This window comes from Salvia hispanica, chromosome 3 (genome assembly GCF_023119035.1).
Source record: "Salvia hispanica cultivar TCC Black 2014 chromosome 3, UniMelb_Shisp_WGS_1.0, whole genome shotgun sequence".
Lineage (NCBI taxonomy): Eukaryota > Viridiplantae > Streptophyta > Magnoliopsida > Lamiales > Lamiaceae > Salvia > Salvia hispanica.
The window spans coordinates 5,647,357-5,667,990 of record NC_062967.1 but is presented as its reverse complement, the minus strand read 5'-3'; the positions used below and the strand labels follow the sequence as shown (position 1 = coordinate 5,667,990).

Genomic DNA, 20,634 nt, shown 5'->3' with positions numbered 1-20,634 from the left:
CTTTTGAAGGCTTAAATAATGCAACATTATTTTTAAGCCTCAGAATTTCACAGTAACAATTTGAAGCCCAAAAATGCATCTATTCTTAGTACCTATCGTTTACTTAAAAAGTATACACATGAAACTGCATTTCTAATCTCATCTAAGATTATTAGCACCACATATTTAAAATTACAGAAAAATGTTATACATAAAGCTACATAAAGTAAACGTAACTATTCTAACTGATTCAATGGGGAAAAGAGTAGAAAGAGTGAGAAAAATACCATCCACAGCTGTTCTAAAGATATACTACAACTCTCTTTTTACAATTCAGAAAGGGAATCCTGTATGCAAGTTCTTCTTCGAGGACTCAGCTAACCTTTTCACGCATTTCGCGTCTTTATATGCTGAGAGCAGCTCCTTTGCCACGCTCTCGGGGTGACAAGATATAAACGCCTTGGTGAATCTTTTATCCGACATCCTCATCGCTCTCAACAACAGTGGTCCCTTTATCTGGGGAGTAAGTCCCATATCCTCGATTTTACATGCTATCTGGAAACGCGGTTTCAAGACCCTCTCCAGGTTGAAGAAGATCAAGAACGGGTTATGAACTACCACGCTGGCTGGTAGTTTCATTGTACCGAGAATATATGTCATGTTCCTCTGGACTTTATCAACGGATAGAGTCAGCACGAGCGGAGAGCGTCCGATGAGGCCAAGATAGTCATCCTCCGAAAGCCCGTATTTCTCCATATTCATCATCTTCTCATGGATGGTCTCCATGCGTGATATGGCAACTATGGATACCACGTGTTTGTACATTTTTGAATGCTCTGAGACTCCAGTTCTCCGGATGTAATCTATCTTCTCTTCGTTCAGGTTAGTGCGTGGGATCAAAGTGGGGCGAGAGAGAAGCACGGTTATCAAGTCATTTTTACTAAGGCCCAACGACTCGTACATGGCAATGACGGGTTTCACTTTGTTGTGGAAGTCATAGGTCAGTAGAGAAGGATTCCGCACAATGGCCTTCACTAGTACCTCCTTCGATCCAAACAAACCCTCCAAATACACGAGGCGCTCATTCAGATCAATGTTGATTCTGCAGTTAAGCAAGCGGGGACGGCAGTGTATCATTTTTACAAGGTCAGCTGATTTTACGCCCAAGCGAGAAAGTATGTCGAGCTTTGATCGAAGGTTATGAATGTCCATCTTTCGTAGAGACGAACGTCGCTCGAAAATCTTGGATATATCACTCTCACTACAACCCCATTCTTTGAAAATTTCAGCTGATTCTCTAACTTTTTCCCCATCACCAGCTGATTCTGTCTCTTTTTGTAGACTATCAATGGATTCACAAACTGTTGTGTGAAAATGCCCAGGTCTTAGAACATAACGATATAAGCTGAAGCGGAGCAACTTAAAACTTGAAGGCACAATATCATCAGTCTTCTCAAGCAAATGTAGACCCTGAAGAAACCCCAAATTTTTTTTAAGAGTGATCTTTGTATATATCTACTATCTACGCAGAAAGAGGGCAACCATTAATCCTGTTGGGACTAAAGAGAATGCCTCACCAAAAACAGTCCACAACAGCATAGCTATAGAAGAGATTGTGGCACCAACAAAATCTCGAACATGATAGCTATTGAAGACAGCAAAATAACCGAATCTCTAATCAAGTTTCCACGTTTCTAGTAGACCAAGGTGTCTACTCTGTTCAAATGTTAGCCGCCTAGGAAGGGGGTAAAAATGACTACACGGTACTGAACTAGTGACTATTTTAATGTTTTCGTCGAGGAGTCTAGAATCAAGTTTCTGCATATCTACTATCTAGTAGGATCAATGTTGTCTACTCTATACAAATGTTAGTATAAATAATTAACCGATAAACAAGTGATCGTTTCAAATGTTCGGACAGAGGGAGCAATGAAAAAGTATTCAATTAAGTTCCCTTTCCTTTATGTTCGATGATGCAAGCGACAAAACATTCTGCTCTACATTCTTTTAAAGTATCCTACATTCTTGGCATTTACCAAGCGACAACACAATACAGTTTTAACACTTGATCTTAAAGCTGAAAAATTGCTACAGAGCATCAACATTATAAAAACACAAGCTAAACTTTTAGTATAGAGAAAAAAAAATAAGTACTAATACTTCTAATGTTAGTAATAACAGTTTCAAACATCACTTTACTTTTCTTCCCCCTTTTCTGCTAATTTCATTGCTAGCATAAAACTTACTTCTAATGCCAATGCTTACAACTACAAATCGTGTATATAAAACCACTAATTTATTTAATTAATTTGATTTTCTTCTTCTGCTAATTCCATACAAAAACCAGCATAATCGTCAGTACAAATTATTCATCATAGAACAGCCAATTATTATCGATGCAAGTGGCTTAGTTGAAGCATTTGCATCCTAAAGCTGAAATTGAAAAGGACAACATAAAAGTTGGGAAACAATACAAGCAGCATCGACAATTATTTTAGCTGAGGAGAACTCACTGTGCATAAACAAGTGCGCAATCGGCGGCCTGCAACAAAAGCAGCGCCTCTCCCGGCGGCGAGCAGGAATACCATTTATTTATCAATAATTCAATCGTAACAAATAAATCTCAGAGATGAGAACAGAGATTTGCCCCTGCTGCTGCTAAATTTGGGGGGAAATAGAAACAAGGAAAGGTAGAAGAAGAAGATAAATTAAACAAAAAATGAGTATCAATTTTGGTGGACTGGATGGGCCGGCCCAATATTGCTAATTGATGTTTAAATTGGTTAACTTATCAAGTAATCATAGAAAAAATGCTCAAGTATTTGCTTATTGATGTAAAAAAGTTGTGACTATTGGGTTCAAATTCATTAATGTATCATGTAATTATTTTCATTGGCCATTTCATAGTCCGATTAAAAAAATACAATAACATCACAAAATCCGATATTCACAGATAAAGATTCAATTTTTATTTGAAAACTGCATTAAGTAAAATCTAATCAATCATTTCATCTAGCAATTTTCAAGGTTACGCACTGATATACTTCTATTTCTATCAGCATTAAAAGTATAAGTTGACTGACCAATTATAATATAGCTAAAGTTAGTGTACAAATATAGTTATCACAAGAACTAGAGACAACTTTGGATCTCTAACACTATCAAGATGATACACTCCATATTTCAGGGATATTGTTATCAAAGTAACAAAATAAAATAATTGGGATGAAACACTCAAATAAATGAAAAATAATATATTTGGGATGAAATATATACTCAAACAAATGAATTGTGAAATGAATATTTTATTAGCTCTATATTATACTGCTAACTAATTCAAGGTTTATAAGATGATCATCTATGTATGAAAAACCTTTCACCGTAGATTGTTTTTAAAGATGGATAACCTACAATTCTACTTTCTAATAGAACCAAATATTTCAAGTCTAATGAAATAGAATTAAGATAACAAAAGAAGAAATTACTTTCAATTACTTACCGATATATTAAGAAATGCATATAGTGTTAAAATAACATGTGTACTCCCATTAAAATATGTGAATGTAGGAGTATTTTATTTATGTGCTTGCTGCGACCAATGAACGACGAGATTATATAATAGGTGACAAGCCTAATGCCATAAACAGTACTAATCGACTGTTTCACAGAGAAAGTTGGCATTAATTCTTTTCACGCCGATTTCTCGAGCTCTGAAACCTACTACTACTCAAACCCCCAACTTTAATAATCATTTCATTCTTTTTATAACACAAAAACAGCAGATCCAAGAAGCTCATTTTCTGCAGATTATATCAAATCCTCCTCGTGTAACTGCATCGATATCACGCTCTCATCCTCCACAATGTCAAAGCAAAGGTAATCAATTAGCTTCAATTTCTCCTCATTAAATGTTTCAATCCATGCATAACCTAATCCCCAAATTTCCATCAGATTGGAGGGGAAGGTCGCTCTCATCACCGGCGCCGCCAGCGGCATCGGCGCCGAGGCCGCCCGCCTCTTCGTCGAGCACGGCGCCTCCGTCGTCGTCGCCGACATCCAGGACGAGCTCGCCTCCGAGCTCATCGCCTCGATGAGCTCCGACAGGGCGAGCTACCGCCGCTGCGACGTCCGCGATGAGGCGCAGGTGGCCGCCGCCGTCGCGTACGCGGTGGATCGGTACGGCGGCCTCGACGTGCTCTTCAGCAACGCCGGGGCCCTCGGCCCGATCTCGAGCATCCTGGACCTCGACGTGGCCGCGCTGGACGGCGTCCTCGCGACGAACGTGCGCGGCGTGGCGGCCACGATCAAGCACGCGGCGCGCTCGATGGTGGCGCGGCGCGTGAGGGGGTCCATCATCTGCACCGCCAGCGTGGCGGCGTGCGTGGGGGGGAGCGGGCCCCACGCGTACTCGGCGGCGAAGAGCGCGGTGGTGGGGCTGGCGAGGTCGGCGTGCGGGGAGCTCGGGAAGCACGGGATCAGGGTGAACTGCATCTCGCCGTTCGGGGTCGCCACGCCGATGGTGTGCGCCGCGTACGGGGCGGATCCCGGGGCTATCGAGGCGAATAGTTGCGCGGTGGCGAACCTCAAGGGGATCGTGCTCAAGGCCAAGCACATCGCGGAGGCCGCGCTGTTCCTGGCCTCGGATGAGTCCGCCTACGTCAGCGGCCAGAACCTGGCCGTTGACGGAGGATTTTCGGTGGTGAACCACAGTTACTCTTCGGCGTCGTTTTAATCGGAGTTCGGATATTTGACCTCAAACATCACCTGCTCAATGTCATTTTGGTATTTTGACGTGCTATATTTGTTTTCTTTTTATTTATTTTTAATATAATGGAATTTTAAGATATTGCATGCATGTGCTGCTTTTCCTGGTAATACGCGAGTTATGCGAGTTGGGTTGAATTTTGAATTGAGCTCTAATTCAATGAACTGTAATGGTCAACGCCTCGACTCCACCCAAAGTTTGTTTTTTAATTGCGAATATTTTATTGAAACCTGCAAATTTAATTGGTATCTCAGTCTATCATAATTCATAACTCTTGACGTCAGAAACATAGTAGTAGTAGTATTTGATTTGGTATTCTATTTTATGGTGCCAACTGCAAAGTATGCACTAATTTTTTTTTAATACTGATCTTGTAGAGAGGTCATGATGATATTTTATTAACTAATTCAGTTTAGGAAAATCGAAAATAAGGACATAGGTGCTTATTCTTTTTAAAAATTATTTCGATTCTCATATAATTCATAAGGTTGGTATAACAATACTGACGTTTCATGCCACCTGTAACTTCGAATTATTGAAAGATGAAGTATAGCGGAAACTTTACATTTTATTTCAGTTGGCGTGAAAAATGCTTACATCGACTCAACAGTTGAGTAGTCGTTAAAGTGTGTGCAAAGATAGAAAATTACATACATAAACAAAGTTTAAGTTTGAAATAAACAAAGTAAATATCACGTGGCATGCAACCATTGAGTCCATAAGCAAGCCACTTCTTTTGGCACAAAATTTAAGGAATTGGTATTTAAAGAAGGAATTGGTATTTAAAGAATTAAAGTGGAGAGGGGAAAGTAACAAAAAAGAAAATTGGTATTTAAAGAAGGAATTGGTATTTAAAGAATTAAAGTGAATAGAATAAAGTATGTGGAAAAATAAGTAAAAGAAAAGATTTTTTGCTTAGAATGGAAATTGAGATTTTGTGCTTAGAATTGAAATTGATGAGACGTCCCAAAAAGGAGAGTACTCACTTAGGCGGGGACAGAGGGAGTAATAAGGACAATTGCAACTCAGGGATATTTGCAACCCAGTGTTTATACGTTACGACTGCTCTATGCACTAACCAGCGAATAATAGAGCATTATGTCAATAAGTTTGATTCACACAATCGCACAGATTACAGCTTAAAAACATAAACCAACGCTGAACTTTGGCCGAATTTTGGCTGATGAAATTCTTGCAATGACATTGATAGCAGAAGCCCAACAAAGCGTTTAAGCGACTTCATTGCAACGGACAATAGTTGCAAGCAGAGAGTGATAACAAGCAATTATGCAAGGAGATTGGGAAAGACAGGGGATAAGGAGATTAGAGTTCAAAGAATATTGTTAATCTTATTAGCTCAAGACTGATAACATTATCAAGCTAACAACATTATCTAGGCCAAAAGTAGGGTCCTAGCAAGCCAACAACATTATGAAGTTACACACAGACCACCCTATTGAGAATCCGAAATACAGAAATTAACCACATATCATTCATAGAATCAGCGAGAGTTTGTCTAATCAACCATATCTAGTTTCCAGCCGTTACTTGTTCTGGGTTATCTACTTTAGACCTATGGAGCTGCTCCTATGACTTCCAATGGGCACAAAAGGAAATTACACAAATACAGTACAGGTAATTAACCATAATGTTCACTTCTCAAGATATGATATGCTTTAACACCAAGGGGTAAGAAGATTACCAAACTTAACACTTGCAACTAATCCACATAGGAGTATGTTCCAAATTTTAGGGGGAAATCATATATTTTCAAGAATTATAGAATTATTCTATGTGAATGAAGAGAGTAGACATTAAAAGAATGGGCAAAACATGCTGCATTCAACATATCTATTAGTATTAAACACGCAAAAATTCAAAGAGAAATCACAATCAACAGTAAACCAAATTCAAATCCTTGAACTTATAGTAACATAACATTACTTAATCCATAAACCAAAATCCAAAATACCAGAAAGCTAGATTTAAATTGTCAAAATTATAGAAATAAAATCGTTCAGAAACGACGATTCAACATATAGCAAACCTCTCACTGAGATCGCACTAGCAAAGAAGAGCCTCAATCACCGCCGGCCTTATTGTAGACATAGGTCAATCCACACTTGCCACAGTAGTGCCTGTCAAAGTGATTCGCCATGAAAGTTCCCGCGCCGCACTCGGCGTTGGGGCACTCCTTCCTCAGCCTCTGCACCTTGCCGGAGTCATCCACCTTGTAGAACTGGAGCACGGCGAGCTTCACCTTCTTATGCTTGTGCTTGATCTTCTTCGGCTTGGTGTACGTCTTCTTCTTGCGCTTCTTCGCGCCACCGCGGAGGCGGAGGACCAGGTGGAGAGTGGACTCCTTCTGGATGTTGTAGTCGGCGAGGGTGCGGCCGTCCTCGAGCTGCTTTCCGGCGAAGATGAGGCGCTGCTGGTCCGGGGGGATGCCCTCCTTGTCCTGGATCTTGGCCTTGACGTTGTCGATTGTGTCGGAGGATTCGACCTCCAAGGTGATCGTCTTACCCGTTAGGGTTTTGACGAAGATCTGCATCTTCGCGGCGGAGGGGAAGCGATTTGCCTAGGGTTTTGGATGGGGGTGAAATCAGACTGAGGGGGACGAAATTGGGCGAGGCGTGGATTTTATAGATTAGGGTTTTGTGGTGTTTTGGGTAGTTTGGTGGGCTTTGTTGTTCTGGGCTTTTCATATTCGGCTGAGTTTGGGATCTTGGTTAATTTTGTTAATTATCGTCGAAGTGAATAACAAAGTTTTTCCTTGGGATGACTTCATTGGGTACATTTATTCGTAAGTCCCGTTTGAGTTCACTATGAATTTTGAGAAAAATGAAAAAAAAACGGATAAAAAAAGATAGTAAAATCGGGACTCCTAAGAGCGGACATACTAAAATGGTAAATCCGAACTTGTAATGACAAAGAGAGTACTTTAAATTTCAAATCAACTGCATTTCCATTTCTTAGATACTTCATCTTTTTCCATAAAAATATGCACTCTTTCTTTTTCTTTTCAGTTCGTCCCACAAGAATATGCACTTTCTAATTTTAGAAATTATTTTATATCTAATGAAATGTGACTAATTCTCCACTTATATTACTTTAATTACTTTTTCTTTCTATCTCTCTCTTACTCTACAATTTTACGTTAAAATTCGGGTCGAACCAAAAGTACATATTCTTTGGGGAGGGACCGAGGGATGTAGTATCATTTAGTAATCATGGTTAATATTTCACTATTTATGTAAATATCATTTAATACTCATGGTTTGATTTTGTTGCGAATAAAATATTCCATAAAAAAAGTAGCTATTGAAATATCAGTATGACGCCCGAAATTATACATCTATTATCCAAATTACACATTAATTATAAAAAAATAACACATTGATTCACTCAATCAAATACATTGAATCCAAAATTACACTTATTACTCAATCAAAATAGTGCATGTTCGGTTAGGCACACTAAATAATCCTAAGATATAGTATGAGATAGGTTAGGAAGACAGGAAACTGTAAGGAAGAGTGAAGAGGAAGGAGGAAGGGCTGAAGTTGCGAGGGTTGGCGGCGACACAGATGAGGTTTCTCGACGGCGGGGGCGGAGCAGATGATACGATGTTTCTCGACGGCGGGGGCGGCGCAGATGATAAGAGGTTTCTCCATGGCGACGGCGACGGATTTGCAGAAGAGTGGCGGCGTCAAGGAAGATAAAGAGAGGAAGAGAGTTTCGCTGGCGCAAGATTAAAATAATCGCATGGAATGTGGTGAGATGGATAATTTGCCCTAAATAATAAAAATGCTATTAAAATAATCACAGAGGATGTGGTGAGATAAAGAGGTGGACCGTGATTTTAGTTTATTTTGCCAACCACTATTAACAATCTATTGTCAGCCCAACCGAACGGGCACATATAATTTCAGCTATCATGTCAATGTCAATACTATGATCGCTGATTTTTTTACATGACATTTTATATCTAAAAAATGAAACAATTGGCACTAAATTAATAGATATCTAAATTTAAGTCATTTTTAGGTAAACATCCCAATTACTAGGGATGTCAATATAGCCCGCAACCCGTGGGCTGGCTCGAACAGCCCGCTAAATTTATAAGGTTAGTGTCGGAAATTTCTAGCCCGATAAAAATAAAACTTGATAAGCCCGCAACCCGTTATGGCCAGGCCCGAAAACCCGATGGGCTGGCCCGATAACCCGCTAAATTAATATTTTTCATTTTTTTACTCCTAATTCAGCACTTCGTTGACTAATTTTATGACATAGATAACTAAAAAAAGATAACTTTCAATTTTATGGTAAATATATAAATTATATATTGAATTTTTATTAATATAATAATTGTTAAATAAATTAATCTCACTAAAAGAATATTAAATTTTTAACATGCATTAAAATTTCACGAAATATCACAAATATTAGTATTTTATGATTGAGTTTAAGCATATATATCAAATTTATCATAATTAAATATTTTATATTTTATAAATATAACTAATTTTCATCATGATTTATTGCATTGTTCGAGCCTTAACCTTATCGGTAGCAACCCGATCAACCCGTCGGGCTAGCCCGAAACCCGAGCTTTTAGGGTTAGACCCGAACTTTTACAACCCGAAAAAAACCACAACCCGGCAAGCCCGCACCCGATTGACCCGCAACCCGAGTAGGATTGACCCGAAACCCGATGGGCCGGCCCGATTGACATCCCTACCAATTACTGGGAGAAAATCAATCATTTATTCAAAAATTAGCATGAGTATAATTTTATAGAATATCTGGTCAATTGACGTATTTATGTGTGTTTTCAATTGACCTACTTAGGTTATTTGCTCAATTGACTGAGAGCATCCTCAATGTGGAGGGGCCAGGCGCAAATCGCGAGTCCCGGCCCGGGCCATGCGTTAGACGGAGGAGAGTCACGGCTTGGGCCGGTCCCGGGGCCGCAGTTGCGTCCCTGGGCCACTCCCGGTGTCCGGCCCGGCTCAAGGTTATGCGCACCGGGACGGGCCGCAAACCCCCAAAATTTTTATTTATTTTTTCTTTTTTTTGATTTTTTTGCCTATTTATACCCATTTCTTCAACATTCTTCCACCAAATTCTCTATTTCTATCCTCTAAATCATATCAATATTTTTTCCAGGATTTTTAATTTTTATTTTCTATGTCTTAATAATTTTTTTTCTAGGATTTGTAATTTTTTTTTCTAGGATTTGTAATTTTCTATTTTCCGATTGAACAATGAATTTTCTCGGTTTTAATTGTTCAACGTATTCTATTTTACGATTAAAATCTGTTCATTGAAAAAAAAAATTAATTAAGTTTGAATTCTGGAGCAGTATCATTTTCAAGATTTGATGCGTTTTTATGAAAGGTGACAAAAGGAGAAATTGGAGTATACCAGAATATCGAAATTTTCCATTATTATCATACTGTTTTTGTCGGTCGATACTCATCCACCTGTAGCACTTATGTCTTATCTCCATATCACAATGATTAAAAATTTAAAATAATAAAATTTCACTTCATCTCTAATTCTAAAAGTTTCGATAATTTCACAAAATATGTCGCCTAGTGGTACCATAGTCTTCTCCACCGTCGGCCGCGCCAACTACGGCTTCGACATTTTCTCCGTTCAACTCAACGGCTCCACCGATTTCTCCGAGCGCCGCCTCACCGACGGCGCATCCATCAACTTCAACGGCAGCTTCCTCGACGACGACAACACAATCGTCTACATCTCCGAGAGAACAGGTTCCGCTCAGATATTCTTCAACCGTGGCGGCGCCGACGCTCATCCCGAACCCCTCCCCTCCGCCGCGGGTAGCCTCTTCCACGACCGCCCTTCCGTCTATAACCGCCGCCTCTACTTCATTTCAGCACACGAGCGCCCCGAGAAGCTGTTCACGAGCTGGTGCGCTCTCTATTCCGCCGGAGTCGATGATGAAAAAGTCGAGCGATTGACGCCTCACGGCTTTGTTGATTTCAGCCCCGCCGTCTCCCCGTCGGGGAAGCTAATCGCCGTCGCTTCCTATGGAAATAGACGGTGGGGAGGCGAATTCCACGATCTCCGTACGGAGATTGTTGTTTTTAGTGAATCGAATCCGGCGAAGCGTTTTCTGGTTTGCGATCACGGTGGCTGGCCGACGTGGTGCGGCGATTCGACACTGTATTTCCATCGCCAGTCCGATGATGGATGGTGGAGCATTTTCCGAACTGATTTGCCTTCCGATTTCTCTCATGATTTCGAATTCTCCGCCGCGCCTCGCCGCGTAACGCCTCCGGGGATCCACTGCTTCACCCCTGCCGCAGTGCCGGATAGCACGAAAATTGCCGTCGCGACGAGGCGGAAGGGGAATAATCATCGGCACATTGAGATTTTTGATACAGAGTTACAGAAATTCTATCCTGTAACCGAGTTGATAAACCCTGATTTCCACCATTACAACCCCTTTGTATCGCCGGGAGGTTCATTTCTCGGTTATCACCGCTTCAGAGGCAGCGGCGGTGCCGGAACCACCACGATTCCACATCTCGATCCAATTTCGAGTCCATTAGAAGGCCTACGCATGTTCAGGATCAACGGCTCTTTCCCCGCCTTCTCCCCCTCCGGCGATTTCATCGCACTCAACGGCGATTTCGATCAGAATTCCGGCCTCAGAATCCTCAGATCCGACGGCACAAAGCGGTGGAATCTGTTCCAAAATCGAACCACCTTCTCCAATTGCTGGAACCCCGCCGATGAAAACGTGATTTTCGTATCGATCGGTCCTGTTTTCGAATCCGTAACTGCGAATGTCCATATCGCCCGAGTCACATTCAATCGATCAGATCTAACAAACGATCGCGACGAAATCGCCGCCGATATCAAAATTCTCACCGAAGAAGGCACCGGCAACAACGCCTTCCCATCCTGCTCCCCCGACGGAAAATCCGTCGTGTTCCGATCCGGCCGAGACGGTCACAAAAACCTCTACATCATCGACGCCGTCTCCGGCGAATCCGCCGGAATCCGCCGCCTGACCGACGGCGCGTGGATCGACACGATGCCGAGCTGGTCGCCGGACGGGGAGACGATCGCGTTCTCCTCGAATCGGCACCGGCCGGACGATCCGAGCGTGTTCGGTATATACATAGCTAGGGCGGACGGGTCGGAGGTTCGGAGAGTGGTGGTGGCCGGATTTGAGGAGGAGAGGGAGAGGTTGAACCACGTGTGCTTTAGCGCGGACATGGAGTGGCTGCTGTTCACGGCGAATTTGGGCGGAGTGACGGCGGAGCCGGTGGCGGTGCCGAATCAGTTCCAGCCGTATGGGGATTTGTACGTGGTGAGGTTGGATGGGAGCGGCTTGCAAAGGCTGACGTGTAATGCGTATGAGAACGGGGTGCCTACGTGGCACCCTAAGGTCTTGCGCGATGAGACCATCTGTCCCAACCCAACCAGCCACTTTTTCAATATTTAATTTATTTCTATCTCCTCCACATCATCTTCCACATCATCAATATTTATCCAACCCAACCACCCACATTTTCATGGTTTATCAATGACCACCCCAACCACCCAACCACACTATTATATATTTATTTTTATATTATTTTTTAATAATATTATTAATACATGAAATACTTATTATTGTAAATTTATAGAAAAACGTAATAAATGACAAACTAAAAATTATAAAAACAAACAAAAAAAAATATACATTACAATAATTGAAATATAAAATTTAAAATACATAATTGGTGCTCATACATAAGATGAAAACTAGACATTCAATTGCAATTGCCGAATTTTGCCCATATATGCTCAACCAAATCGTCTCGCAGAGCTTTGTGAGCTTCTCTGTTTTGAAGTTGGGCTTTGTTTTTCATGTAAGAAGCTAGACTCGCAATCCTATTCGTAGAATATATGAAATCATTATTCGCATCTCCATCTTCATTCTCATGACTACTTTGTCCAAGTCGATCTTGAATAAATTCTGCTGGATCACAATAGTTCGAATATGTGCTTCTTTCGTCTTCCACTATCATATTGTGCAAGATTATGCAAGCAATCATTATTTTCCCCATAATATCACGATCCCAAATAAGACATGGACATTTGATAAAAGCAAAACGAGCTTGCAAAACACCAAAAGCTCGCTCAACATCTTTTCGCGCAGACTCTTGATGTCGAGCAAACAACTTGTGCCTCATCGTTTGTGGACCTGGTATAGATTTGACAAACGCCGCCCATTGAGGATATATGCCATCAGTGAGATAATATCCCATATTTTTTTCCTGGCCATTTACTATGTAATTGACCTTCGGTGCTCGACCTTCCAAAATATCATCAAAAACAGGAGATTGATCAAGCACATTAATATCATTTCTCGAACCTGGAGTTCCAAAAAAAGCATGCCATATCCACAAATCTTGAGATGCTACTGCTTCCAAGATGATTGTCGGATTCCCGCTTCTTCCGGCATATTGTCCAGCCCATGCAGTGGGACAATTCTTCCATTCCCAATGCATGCAGTCAATACTACCCAACATGCCTGGAAACCCACGTTGTTCTCCAATATGCAGAAGTCTTGCCAAGTCTTCTTCGGTGGGCTTTCGCAAGTACTCATCGCCGAAGTTAGAGATTACACCTTCAACGAACTTGATGAGAGATTTGCGAATGAGTTGTGCGCTCATTCTCAAATATTCGTCGTGCAAGTCGGCCGCCGCCCCGTAGGCCAACATCCTCATCGCTGCTGTACATTTCTGAATTGCAGACATTGTCGGTGTCGATGAGCTTGTTCATTATTTTTTCGAACAAAGGTTTTCGCATGCGATACCTTGTTCGAAAAATATCTGGAGGATAGATTGGATCTTCAGCAAAGTACTGCTCGAAAATAATATCATGACCCTCTTCGCGTTTCCTTTCAATGTATCTCCTTTTAGCTCTAGCCGTCTGGGTTGTAGGTTGTGAAGGCAAGGTTGTTGGCCAAATAGCTATATCCTCGATTAGTTGATCGAGTTGCTGATTTTGTTCAACAATTTTTTCTTCCCATTCATTGTCTTCAAGAAGATTGAAAGCTTCAAATTCGCCATGCTTTGTGATAGAAAATGCTTGTCGTATGGCAAATCTTTGATTTTCGTGATCACATGGGATGTCATTAGATTAACGTTTGTGATAGAAAATGCGCATCAATGTATAAATGCTTTTGATTTTAGTGATCACGTAGGTTATGGGTGGATTCGCCTGCTTGTGATAATGCCTTGTCATGTAACCATACTTTGATTTTCGTGATCGCATGGGATATCGTTAGATTCCACCCTTGTTGTGATAGAAAATGTAACTTGTCAAATGTAAATGCTGATTTTCGTGATCAGCATGGAACATCATTGGATTCCACCCCGCTTGATAGAAAATGACTTACGTAAATATATCCTTGTTTTTGATTTTGATGATCTGCGTGGGATATGGGTGGATTAGCCACTTGTAATGTCATGTAGTCGTACTTTGATTGAAGGGCTTATCACATAAGCTAATTACATAGCGACATAAATTAGATTACCATCTTAGCTTAGCGAAATTGAAGATTACACTAAGCAACTTGAAGTTGAAATTTGCATAATAAGAAACATCGTTAATGAGGATAATACGATCAATTATCGAATTACCTTTATTAGATTGCGTTCGTTCTTGGAGTTAAGTCCCTCATAGCCATCGTAGATAAGGATATTTGCCTTGATGTTAGTTCGATATACTTGCATTGCTTTGATCTTAGTTCTTGAATATCACATTCCCGCTCGCGTGTAACTCTGAAATCATTAGGGATTGTATATGAAGACGTTGCAACTTCTTTGCCTCTTCTTTTAGCCTTACTCTTAGCTTGATCTCTTCCGGTAGGACGTTGCAATGTTGAAGAACGACTCTCAGGAATGGAGTCAATTTGAGGTCCTCCTTCCTCACTAGTCCTCGACCTTTTTGAGCTCCCACGACTTTCTTCAAGACTATCTTCATCTGGCTGGAAACGCGTTGAACCAGTACTATTCAATTTCAATTCCCACTTAGGATTGTATCTCATCACCTCCTCAATGAGTCTGGTTGGTGAAAATGGGGATGACTTGAAGGGGAAGTTCATTGAACCATTGTGGATCAAATGTGATATTTGAACATATGATTAATGTCAAAATATGCAGTTGTGTTTAATTGGTGTATCATTTCGTATTTCACTCTTTTAACATGCTTCATAATAGTAGGCCACGATAGTATATGGTCTACTAAAAGTCCAATGTTTAAACTTTAAAGCATGTTGAAGTATAAATATGGTTGTGCACAAGCTAGCTTATAGTGGAGTTAGTATTTTTGTTTCAACTTTCAATGAAAAAGAAGACTTACATTTTTGGTCTATTCTAGTGAAAATAAAGTATAGAAAATTACCATTTTCAACTTTATGATTATCTACTATTATTTGTGATTTTAGCTTATACATTAAACAAAAGTACAACACTTAAGTTGTAACTCGTTTAGGAATAGATCATCTATTTTAAGGACGAAGGTATAATAAATTATAATTATAAATTTACAAATACTTCCACTTTATAAGAAAAAATACTTTCCATACTTGTCAAATTTGACTATGATTCTATGATTGGTTTACTACTTGGTCCGCAAGTCTATTCTTTCAACGTTCCTCTACAGATTTTGAGTAATATTATAAATTTATCCTTTTTTTTTATTTACATTGGCATGCTGGCTAAAAAAAAAACAATGGCCCATCTATGTATTAGAAAACTATTCTTTTAACGATTAATAGTAATTGATGATCAATTAATGTCAAGCAATTGACAAATAACACAACATAAAACTTCCCCTATAAAGTAGAGTATTTGAAGTTAGGCACCTAGTTTTTATGCAATAATTTACTATTCTACAATACTTTGATACTATTGATTGAGTTACATGAATATATAGTAGTAGAAATACATGTATAGTTGTAGAAGTCGAAGATATAATAATCTCTTCATTTCAAACTATATTATTCCAATAAGAATATCAAAACAATGTACTTTTAAAAACTTTATGACATAAAATTGTGATAAACATAAAGTCATACTCCTATTACATCAACCCAAAAAAATATCGTCAATTAGAACATATTGTTGGAAATATTATTCGATATTATTTTTTAATTCAATTTTGTTCTTTATTTATTTACAATTTTGTTTTAGCATTAATTACACAAAAAAGTCTAATCAAATTTGGTGGTCTGATTCGGTATTCCTTTTCCATTCCCAAATCATCACATCTGAAACCCTAGAAAGATTCATACAAAATACAGATAGCAGCAGCTGCATACACACAACCGATTCGGGCGCGATTTGTGAAATTTCGATCCAGAAACCCTAGATTTGTTTCGTCATCGACGAATTCGATAGTTGAGATGGACGATAGCTGCGCGGTTTGTGCTGAAAGCTTGGAGTGGGTGGCATACGGCGCTTGCGGCCACAAGGATGTCTGCTCCACCTGCGTCTCTCGCCTCCGATTTATCTGCAATGACCGCAGCTGCTGTATTTGCAAGACAGAAAACGATGTCGTTTTCGTCACCAAGGTTATCCCCTTCTCCACAACTCATGATTTAACTGTTTGATTTTGTGAATTTGGATCTTCATGCGAAGTTTGATTGGGCTTAGGGGATTCGCATCTATTGACTAGTTTGTATATTGAATTGCTGAAACAGTATTGTTGCATTGACATTGTGTCTAAATCAAATTTGCTGCATCTGGCACAGGCTTTGGGGGACTATACGAAGACGATCAGTGACTTCACAGTATTCCCCCCTGAAAGGAGAGAGGGTAAGATGGGGCAGTATTGGTATCATGACGATACGCAGGCCTTTTTTGATGATTCGGATCATTATAAGATGATCAAGGCGATGTGCAGGCTTTCTTGCGCTGAATGTGATAAGGAGGACCAACCGGATGATGGTTCCAGGAGAAAAGCCAAGTTTAGGAACATCGATCATTTGAAGGGCCATTTGTTTCACAAGCATAGGTTGATCATGTGCAGCTTGTGCTTGGAGGGAAGAAAGGTGCAAATAAATCTCATGATCTTTACTTCCACATTTATATTTGACTTTTAAACTTTGGAAATTTCTGAAATGTCTGAAAGGAATTGGTTTGACGGAAGCGTGATGGTCTAAGAAACACTTACTATTAGCTTGTGAGCTGAGAGGCTTGTCTGATTATTAGTCTGTTAGTAAAAATGTATTTTGCTGATTGTTTTTGGTTTCGCACAGTTACATAGGACTATAACGAGTAGATTGTTGACTACTGACTAGCTGGGAGATGCTCTCCCTGTTATAGGTTGAGGGATATTATTATGCCCGCTGTTCGGGATATACCATAATGGTGTTCTCATAATATTCTGGTAGAACCATCTTTGAAAAATGGTGGTTCCAGCAGTGGGTGATATTTGGTAGTGCTTATCCCCGTTGTTTGATGCTGCAGAAGCTACAACTTAAATTTCTCCTTGGTTTCCATGGGCAATATAATGGAATATGGCTCGTGGTTTGAATTAATTTTATAATTACAGTGTCTTATATCATTGGCCTGCATTTGATAATTCTTTTCTGCTAAGCATTTGCATAGACTAGGTTTTGGTGCTTTGAGAGTTTTGGTAATGTAAAAATAAAGAATTATTGCATTAGGACTACCAGCTACACATGATATTGCTAAATTGGTTGAAATACTCAGCCTCTTTGTTTCGATATGGTAGATATAGTTGATTAATGGATTTCAGTCTTCTTGTGTGCATTTCCTAACTAACTTCTGCAAATGTTCCAAAAGGAGGTTGTCAGCAAGGTGGAGAATTTTATATAGGGGATGAGGCTGTGTGGGCAAATTTTTAAAAAAAATTTGTTCCCTTGTATTTATATACTCTCCTATCCACTCAATTTAGTTTGTTTAGTTCTTCCTGAATAAAAAATAGAATTGTCTTGGATTTTCAGGTTTTTATATGTGAGCAAAAGTTGTATACAAGATCACAACTTAGTCAGCATATAAGCACTGGCGACTCGGAAGTGGATGGAACTGAAAGTGAAAGAGGTGGCTTCTCAGGACACCCCCCTTGTGAATTTTGCCAGACACCATTTTATGGGGACAATGAGCTTTATACTCACATGGAGACTGAACATTATACTTGTCATATATGTCGAAGGTAAACCTTTAATTTATAGTTGTAAGTATGAATCATATTGTCTGCTGTGCATATTGAACAAGTGATGCTATCCTGTTATGTGCAGGCAGCATCCAGGAGAGTATGAGTACTATGGGAATTATGATAATTTGGAGGTAGAACATTGTTTGGCTAATCATGTTAAATATCAAGTTACCTTACTATTCTAAATGATTTAACTGTTTGCAGATCCACTTTCGTCGAGATCATTTCCTCTGTGAGGATGAAAGTTGCCTTGCCAAAAAGTTTGTTGTCTTCACTTCGGAATCTGAAATAAAGGTAAATTACCGTGCTTACTGAAAATGAGGCATACGATTGAGCAATCATTTTCTTTTAGTTGAGCCTTTTTCCTGTATGTGCTTTAAACATCAGAGGCATAATGCTACGGAGCATGGAGGGCGTATGTCACGTTCACAACGCAGTGCTGCTCTTCAGGTATATATAAAATTTTGACCCATATGAATAAGATGCTTTATCATATTAGCCTTTTTGCTTTGCCGAGTGTTATCTGGGGACCTGCTGGAGTGGTTGGGGTGTCGTGAGGAGAATAAGGATGCGTCTGCTCATTTTTAGTCTATCCCTTTAATTGGATCCACTGTTTGGATTCCAACTAACTTTCCCAAGTGATGGCATCCTAATTTTTCCACATGCTCTGCAATTTGTGTAGATACCTACGAGTTTTCGATATAGACGAAGCAGTGACCAAGAGAATCGTCGTGGAAGAGCACGGACCTTTCGCCGGGATCTGGCAGATGAACTTTCTCTGGCTATCCAGGCAAGTCTTGAGACAGCAAGTGCTGCAGCACCAAATAGTCGAGCTCGAAATGATCATGGAGAAAGTATTGATGTTGACTCACTTATATCACCTCTGGAATCTATCGGTACCACAGACTATGAGCTACCATCAAGATACCGACAGGCCGTGTCTCAAAGTTCAATGAGTGGAACACTGGGAGACTCTGCATTTCCTCCTCTCGCAGCGGGTGCTGGGGGTAACCAACACAGCTCTCAAACTGATGCTTCCTCAAACTCTATGGCTGCTCATCTGCGCCGCCAGAGCAAGAAGCAGGCGAGCTCCTCAAGCTCTGCTCCTGCTTGGCCCGTAGCTAGTCGTACACCAGTTCTGCCAGTCAAGAGCCGCCAGAATAAAAAACAGACTAGCTCCTCGAGCTCAGGTCCTGCTTGGCCAGTAGGTAGTCCTACACCTGCACAGCCAGTCAACAATTCTCACACATGGCCTCCAGTAACTGCTATTTCTGGATCTGCATCTAGTTCGGGACAGAGCAGAGCATTTCCAGAAATTGGATCTGTGTCATCTAGCCAATCGACTTCTGCTCGGATTCATCCGCAGTCAGCTGCTACTACATCCTTTGCCAGTTCTCTACTTTCATCAAGGGCTTCTGGAAGCATTAATCGGCTAGGTCATTCTTCATCAGCCCCTAGTCTTTCAGACCGCGAGTCTTTTGCTTCACCTGCCGACTTTCCTCCAGTTTCAGTAGTAGCCCAGTCACGCAAATCAACCAACGATGACCAATCTGCTAGTAAGGCAGGGGATGTTCAAACAGCAAACAAATCTCTGGTGGAGAAAATGCGCGCTGCTCTAGGGTCCGACGAAGACAAATTCTCTGCTTTCAAAGATATCTCTGGTAAATACCGCCTAGGCACGATGGATGTTGAGACATACCTAACATACGTAGATCAGTTCGGTTTGTCTCATCTTGTTCTTGAGTTGGCTGGACTTCTCCCTAATCCTCAGAAGCAGAAAGAGCTTATAGATGCATACAATCTTCACATGGCTTCAAGAGAAAATGGGTGGAATAACGACTCTAAAAAAGGCAAAGGCAAAGGAAAAGCAAAAGGGAAGCCAGTAGATTTTGGCACCAGCTCCTCCGTTAAAAACAATCTTGCTGATAATGTGATAAGCACTGTAAGAGCGCTGCAATCGAGCTACAACGCCCCGGAGGAAGAGGTCGAAGTGTTGTCGAAGGATGGATATCGAAGTGCAAGGTCGGAACTGGCAGTTACGGTTGGTGCTTCACCTTCCCAATCAAGTGCAGTTGCTGTTGGTGGAACTAATCAGAATCATTCCAACGGCAGTGGGAAAGGAAAGCAACGGAAGAAAACGTCCAAATTTCTCCGAGCACGTCTAGGCGATGGCTCTGCCGAAGCTCTGTTAGATCTGAAAAACTCCAACCAAGAGGATCCAGATTCTGATGAGGGTGAATCTTCATCGAACGGGCCAGATGAGAATGTCCCAGTTCGTGGTGTGTGGAGAAATGGTGGGGGTCAGAAGCTACTGTCGAAAAAGTTGGGGGTGAAAAAGTGAGTGTGGATGGACGATTTTAGCCAAAGACCAAGATCAGTTGTATTGATGGCATGTTAATTTTGGGTTTTCTTGAGCATCTTCGTTTTTATATGGAGAAAATGTTTTTGCACAAAGGTCGAAGCAGCTGTTTTACATGGACGAAGTTGCCTTTTTTTGAAGGTGTATTGAGATAGATGCTAATTCCCATCCATAGATTAATAGTACTATACTATATTATTGATCACAAAAAAAAAGGTTCTACTATTGCTTGCTTCTAATATTTGATATTTCATATTTCATATTTGTGTATAGCTAATGTGTTTTGCTCATAAAGAAAAATTGATGCGATAAG

General features: G+C 40.5%; 5 protein-coding genes across 6 annotated transcripts; 3 read left to right on the top strand and 2 right to left on the bottom strand.

Moving 5' to 3' along the window:
• Positions 1 to 125: 125 nt before the first annotated feature.
• LOC125212560 lies at positions 126 to 2,638 on the bottom strand. Its single transcript, XM_048112766.1, has 2 exons — positions 2,493 to 2,638; positions 126 to 1,449 (listed from the first exon to the last, which is right to left on the bottom strand). The coding sequence occupies exons 1-2, from the start codon at positions 2,565 to 2,567 to the stop codon at positions 313 to 315; spliced, it is 1,212 nt and encodes a 403-aa protein (XP_047968723.1). The 5' UTR covers positions 2,568 to 2,638; the 3' UTR covers positions 126 to 312.
• Positions 2,639 to 3,663: 1,025 nt separating this feature from the next.
• LOC125212562 (short-chain dehydrogenase reductase 3b-like) lies at positions 3,664 to 4,854 on the top strand. Its single transcript, XM_048112768.1, has 2 exons — positions 3,664 to 3,855; positions 3,931 to 4,854. The coding sequence occupies exons 1-2, from the start codon at positions 3,842 to 3,844 to the stop codon at positions 4,709 to 4,711; spliced, it is 795 nt and encodes a 264-aa protein (XP_047968725.1). The 5' UTR covers positions 3,664 to 3,841; the 3' UTR covers positions 4,712 to 4,854.
• A 1,790-nt stretch (positions 4,855 to 6,644) lies between these two features.
• On the bottom strand, positions 6,645 to 7,365 carry LOC125212565 (ubiquitin-40S ribosomal protein S27a). The gene has a single exon (XM_048112770.1). The coding sequence runs from the start codon at positions 7,293 to 7,295 to the stop codon at positions 6,825 to 6,827; it is 471 nt and encodes a 156-aa protein (XP_047968727.1). The 5' UTR covers positions 7,296 to 7,365; the 3' UTR covers positions 6,645 to 6,824.
• A 2,879-nt stretch (positions 7,366 to 10,244) lies between these two features.
• Positions 10,245 to 14,950, top strand: LOC125214328. The gene is made up of 4 exons (XM_048115313.1): positions 10,245 to 12,173; positions 13,612 to 13,633; positions 14,447 to 14,450; positions 14,841 to 14,950. Exons 1-4 carry the CDS (start codon positions 10,335 to 10,337, stop codon positions 14,911 to 14,913), a joined length of 1,938 nt encoding a protein of 645 aa, XP_047971270.1. The 5' UTR covers positions 10,245 to 10,334; the 3' UTR covers positions 14,914 to 14,950.
• Positions 14,951 to 16,001: 1,051 nt separating this feature from the next.
• LOC125214142 (E3 ubiquitin-protein ligase ZNF598-like) lies at positions 16,002 to 20,546 on the top strand. Of its 2 annotated transcripts, XM_048115044.1 has the most exons (8): positions 16,300 to 16,352; positions 16,533 to 16,596; positions 16,685 to 16,832; positions 17,751 to 17,959; positions 18,045 to 18,093; positions 18,167 to 18,256; positions 18,350 to 18,412; positions 18,645 to 20,546. In XM_048115044.1, exons 3-8 carry the CDS (start codon positions 16,803 to 16,805, stop codon positions 20,301 to 20,303), a joined length of 2,100 nt encoding a protein of 699 aa, XP_047971001.1. In that variant the 5' UTR covers positions 16,300 to 16,352; positions 16,533 to 16,596; positions 16,685 to 16,802; the 3' UTR covers positions 20,304 to 20,546. The 2 variants fall into 2 exon arrangements, with proteins under 2 accessions (XP_047971000.1, XP_047971001.1); XM_048115043.1 differs by having other exon boundaries at positions 16,002 to 16,352; positions 16,533 to 16,832.
• Positions 20,547 to 20,634: the final 88 nt, after the last annotated feature.

What these genes read in the sequence shown, in the direction of transcription:
- LOC125212565 (XM_048112770.1), bottom strand. Translation starts at nt 7,295, where the DNA reads ATGCAGATCTTCGTCAAAACCCTAACGGGTAAGACGATCACCTTGGAG.
- LOC125212560 (XM_048112766.1), bottom strand. Translation starts at nt 2,567, where the DNA reads ATGGTATTCCTGCTCGCCGCCGGGAGAGGCGCTGCTTTTGTTGCAGGC. An exon ending in TGCGCACTTGTTTATGCACA is followed by an intron (nt 1,450 to 2,492) that starts GTGAGTTCTCCT and finishes GGGTTTCTTCAG; the next exon opens with GGTCTACATTTGCTTGAGAA.
- LOC125214142 (XM_048115043.1), top strand. Translation starts at nt 16,185, where the DNA reads ATGGACGATAGCTGCGCGGTTTGTGCTGAAAGCTTGGAGTGGGTGGCA. An exon ending in ATGTCGTTTTCGTCACCAAG is followed by an intron (nt 16,353 to 16,532) that starts GTTATCCCCTTC and finishes CATCTGGCACAG; the next exon opens with GCTTTGGGGGACTATACGAA. An exon ending in AACGCAGTGCTGCTCTTCAG is followed by an intron (nt 18,413 to 18,644) that starts GTATATATAAAA and finishes CAATTTGTGTAG; the next exon opens with ATACCTACGAGTTTTCGATA.
- LOC125214328 (XM_048115313.1), top strand. Translation starts at nt 10,335, where the DNA reads ATGTCGCCTAGTGGTACCATAGTCTTCTCCACCGTCGGCCGCGCCAAC. An exon ending in TGCCTACGTGGCACCCTAAG is followed by an intron (nt 12,174 to 13,611) that starts GTCTTGCGCGAT and finishes AAATATCTGGAG; the next exon opens with GATAGATTGGATCTTCAGCA.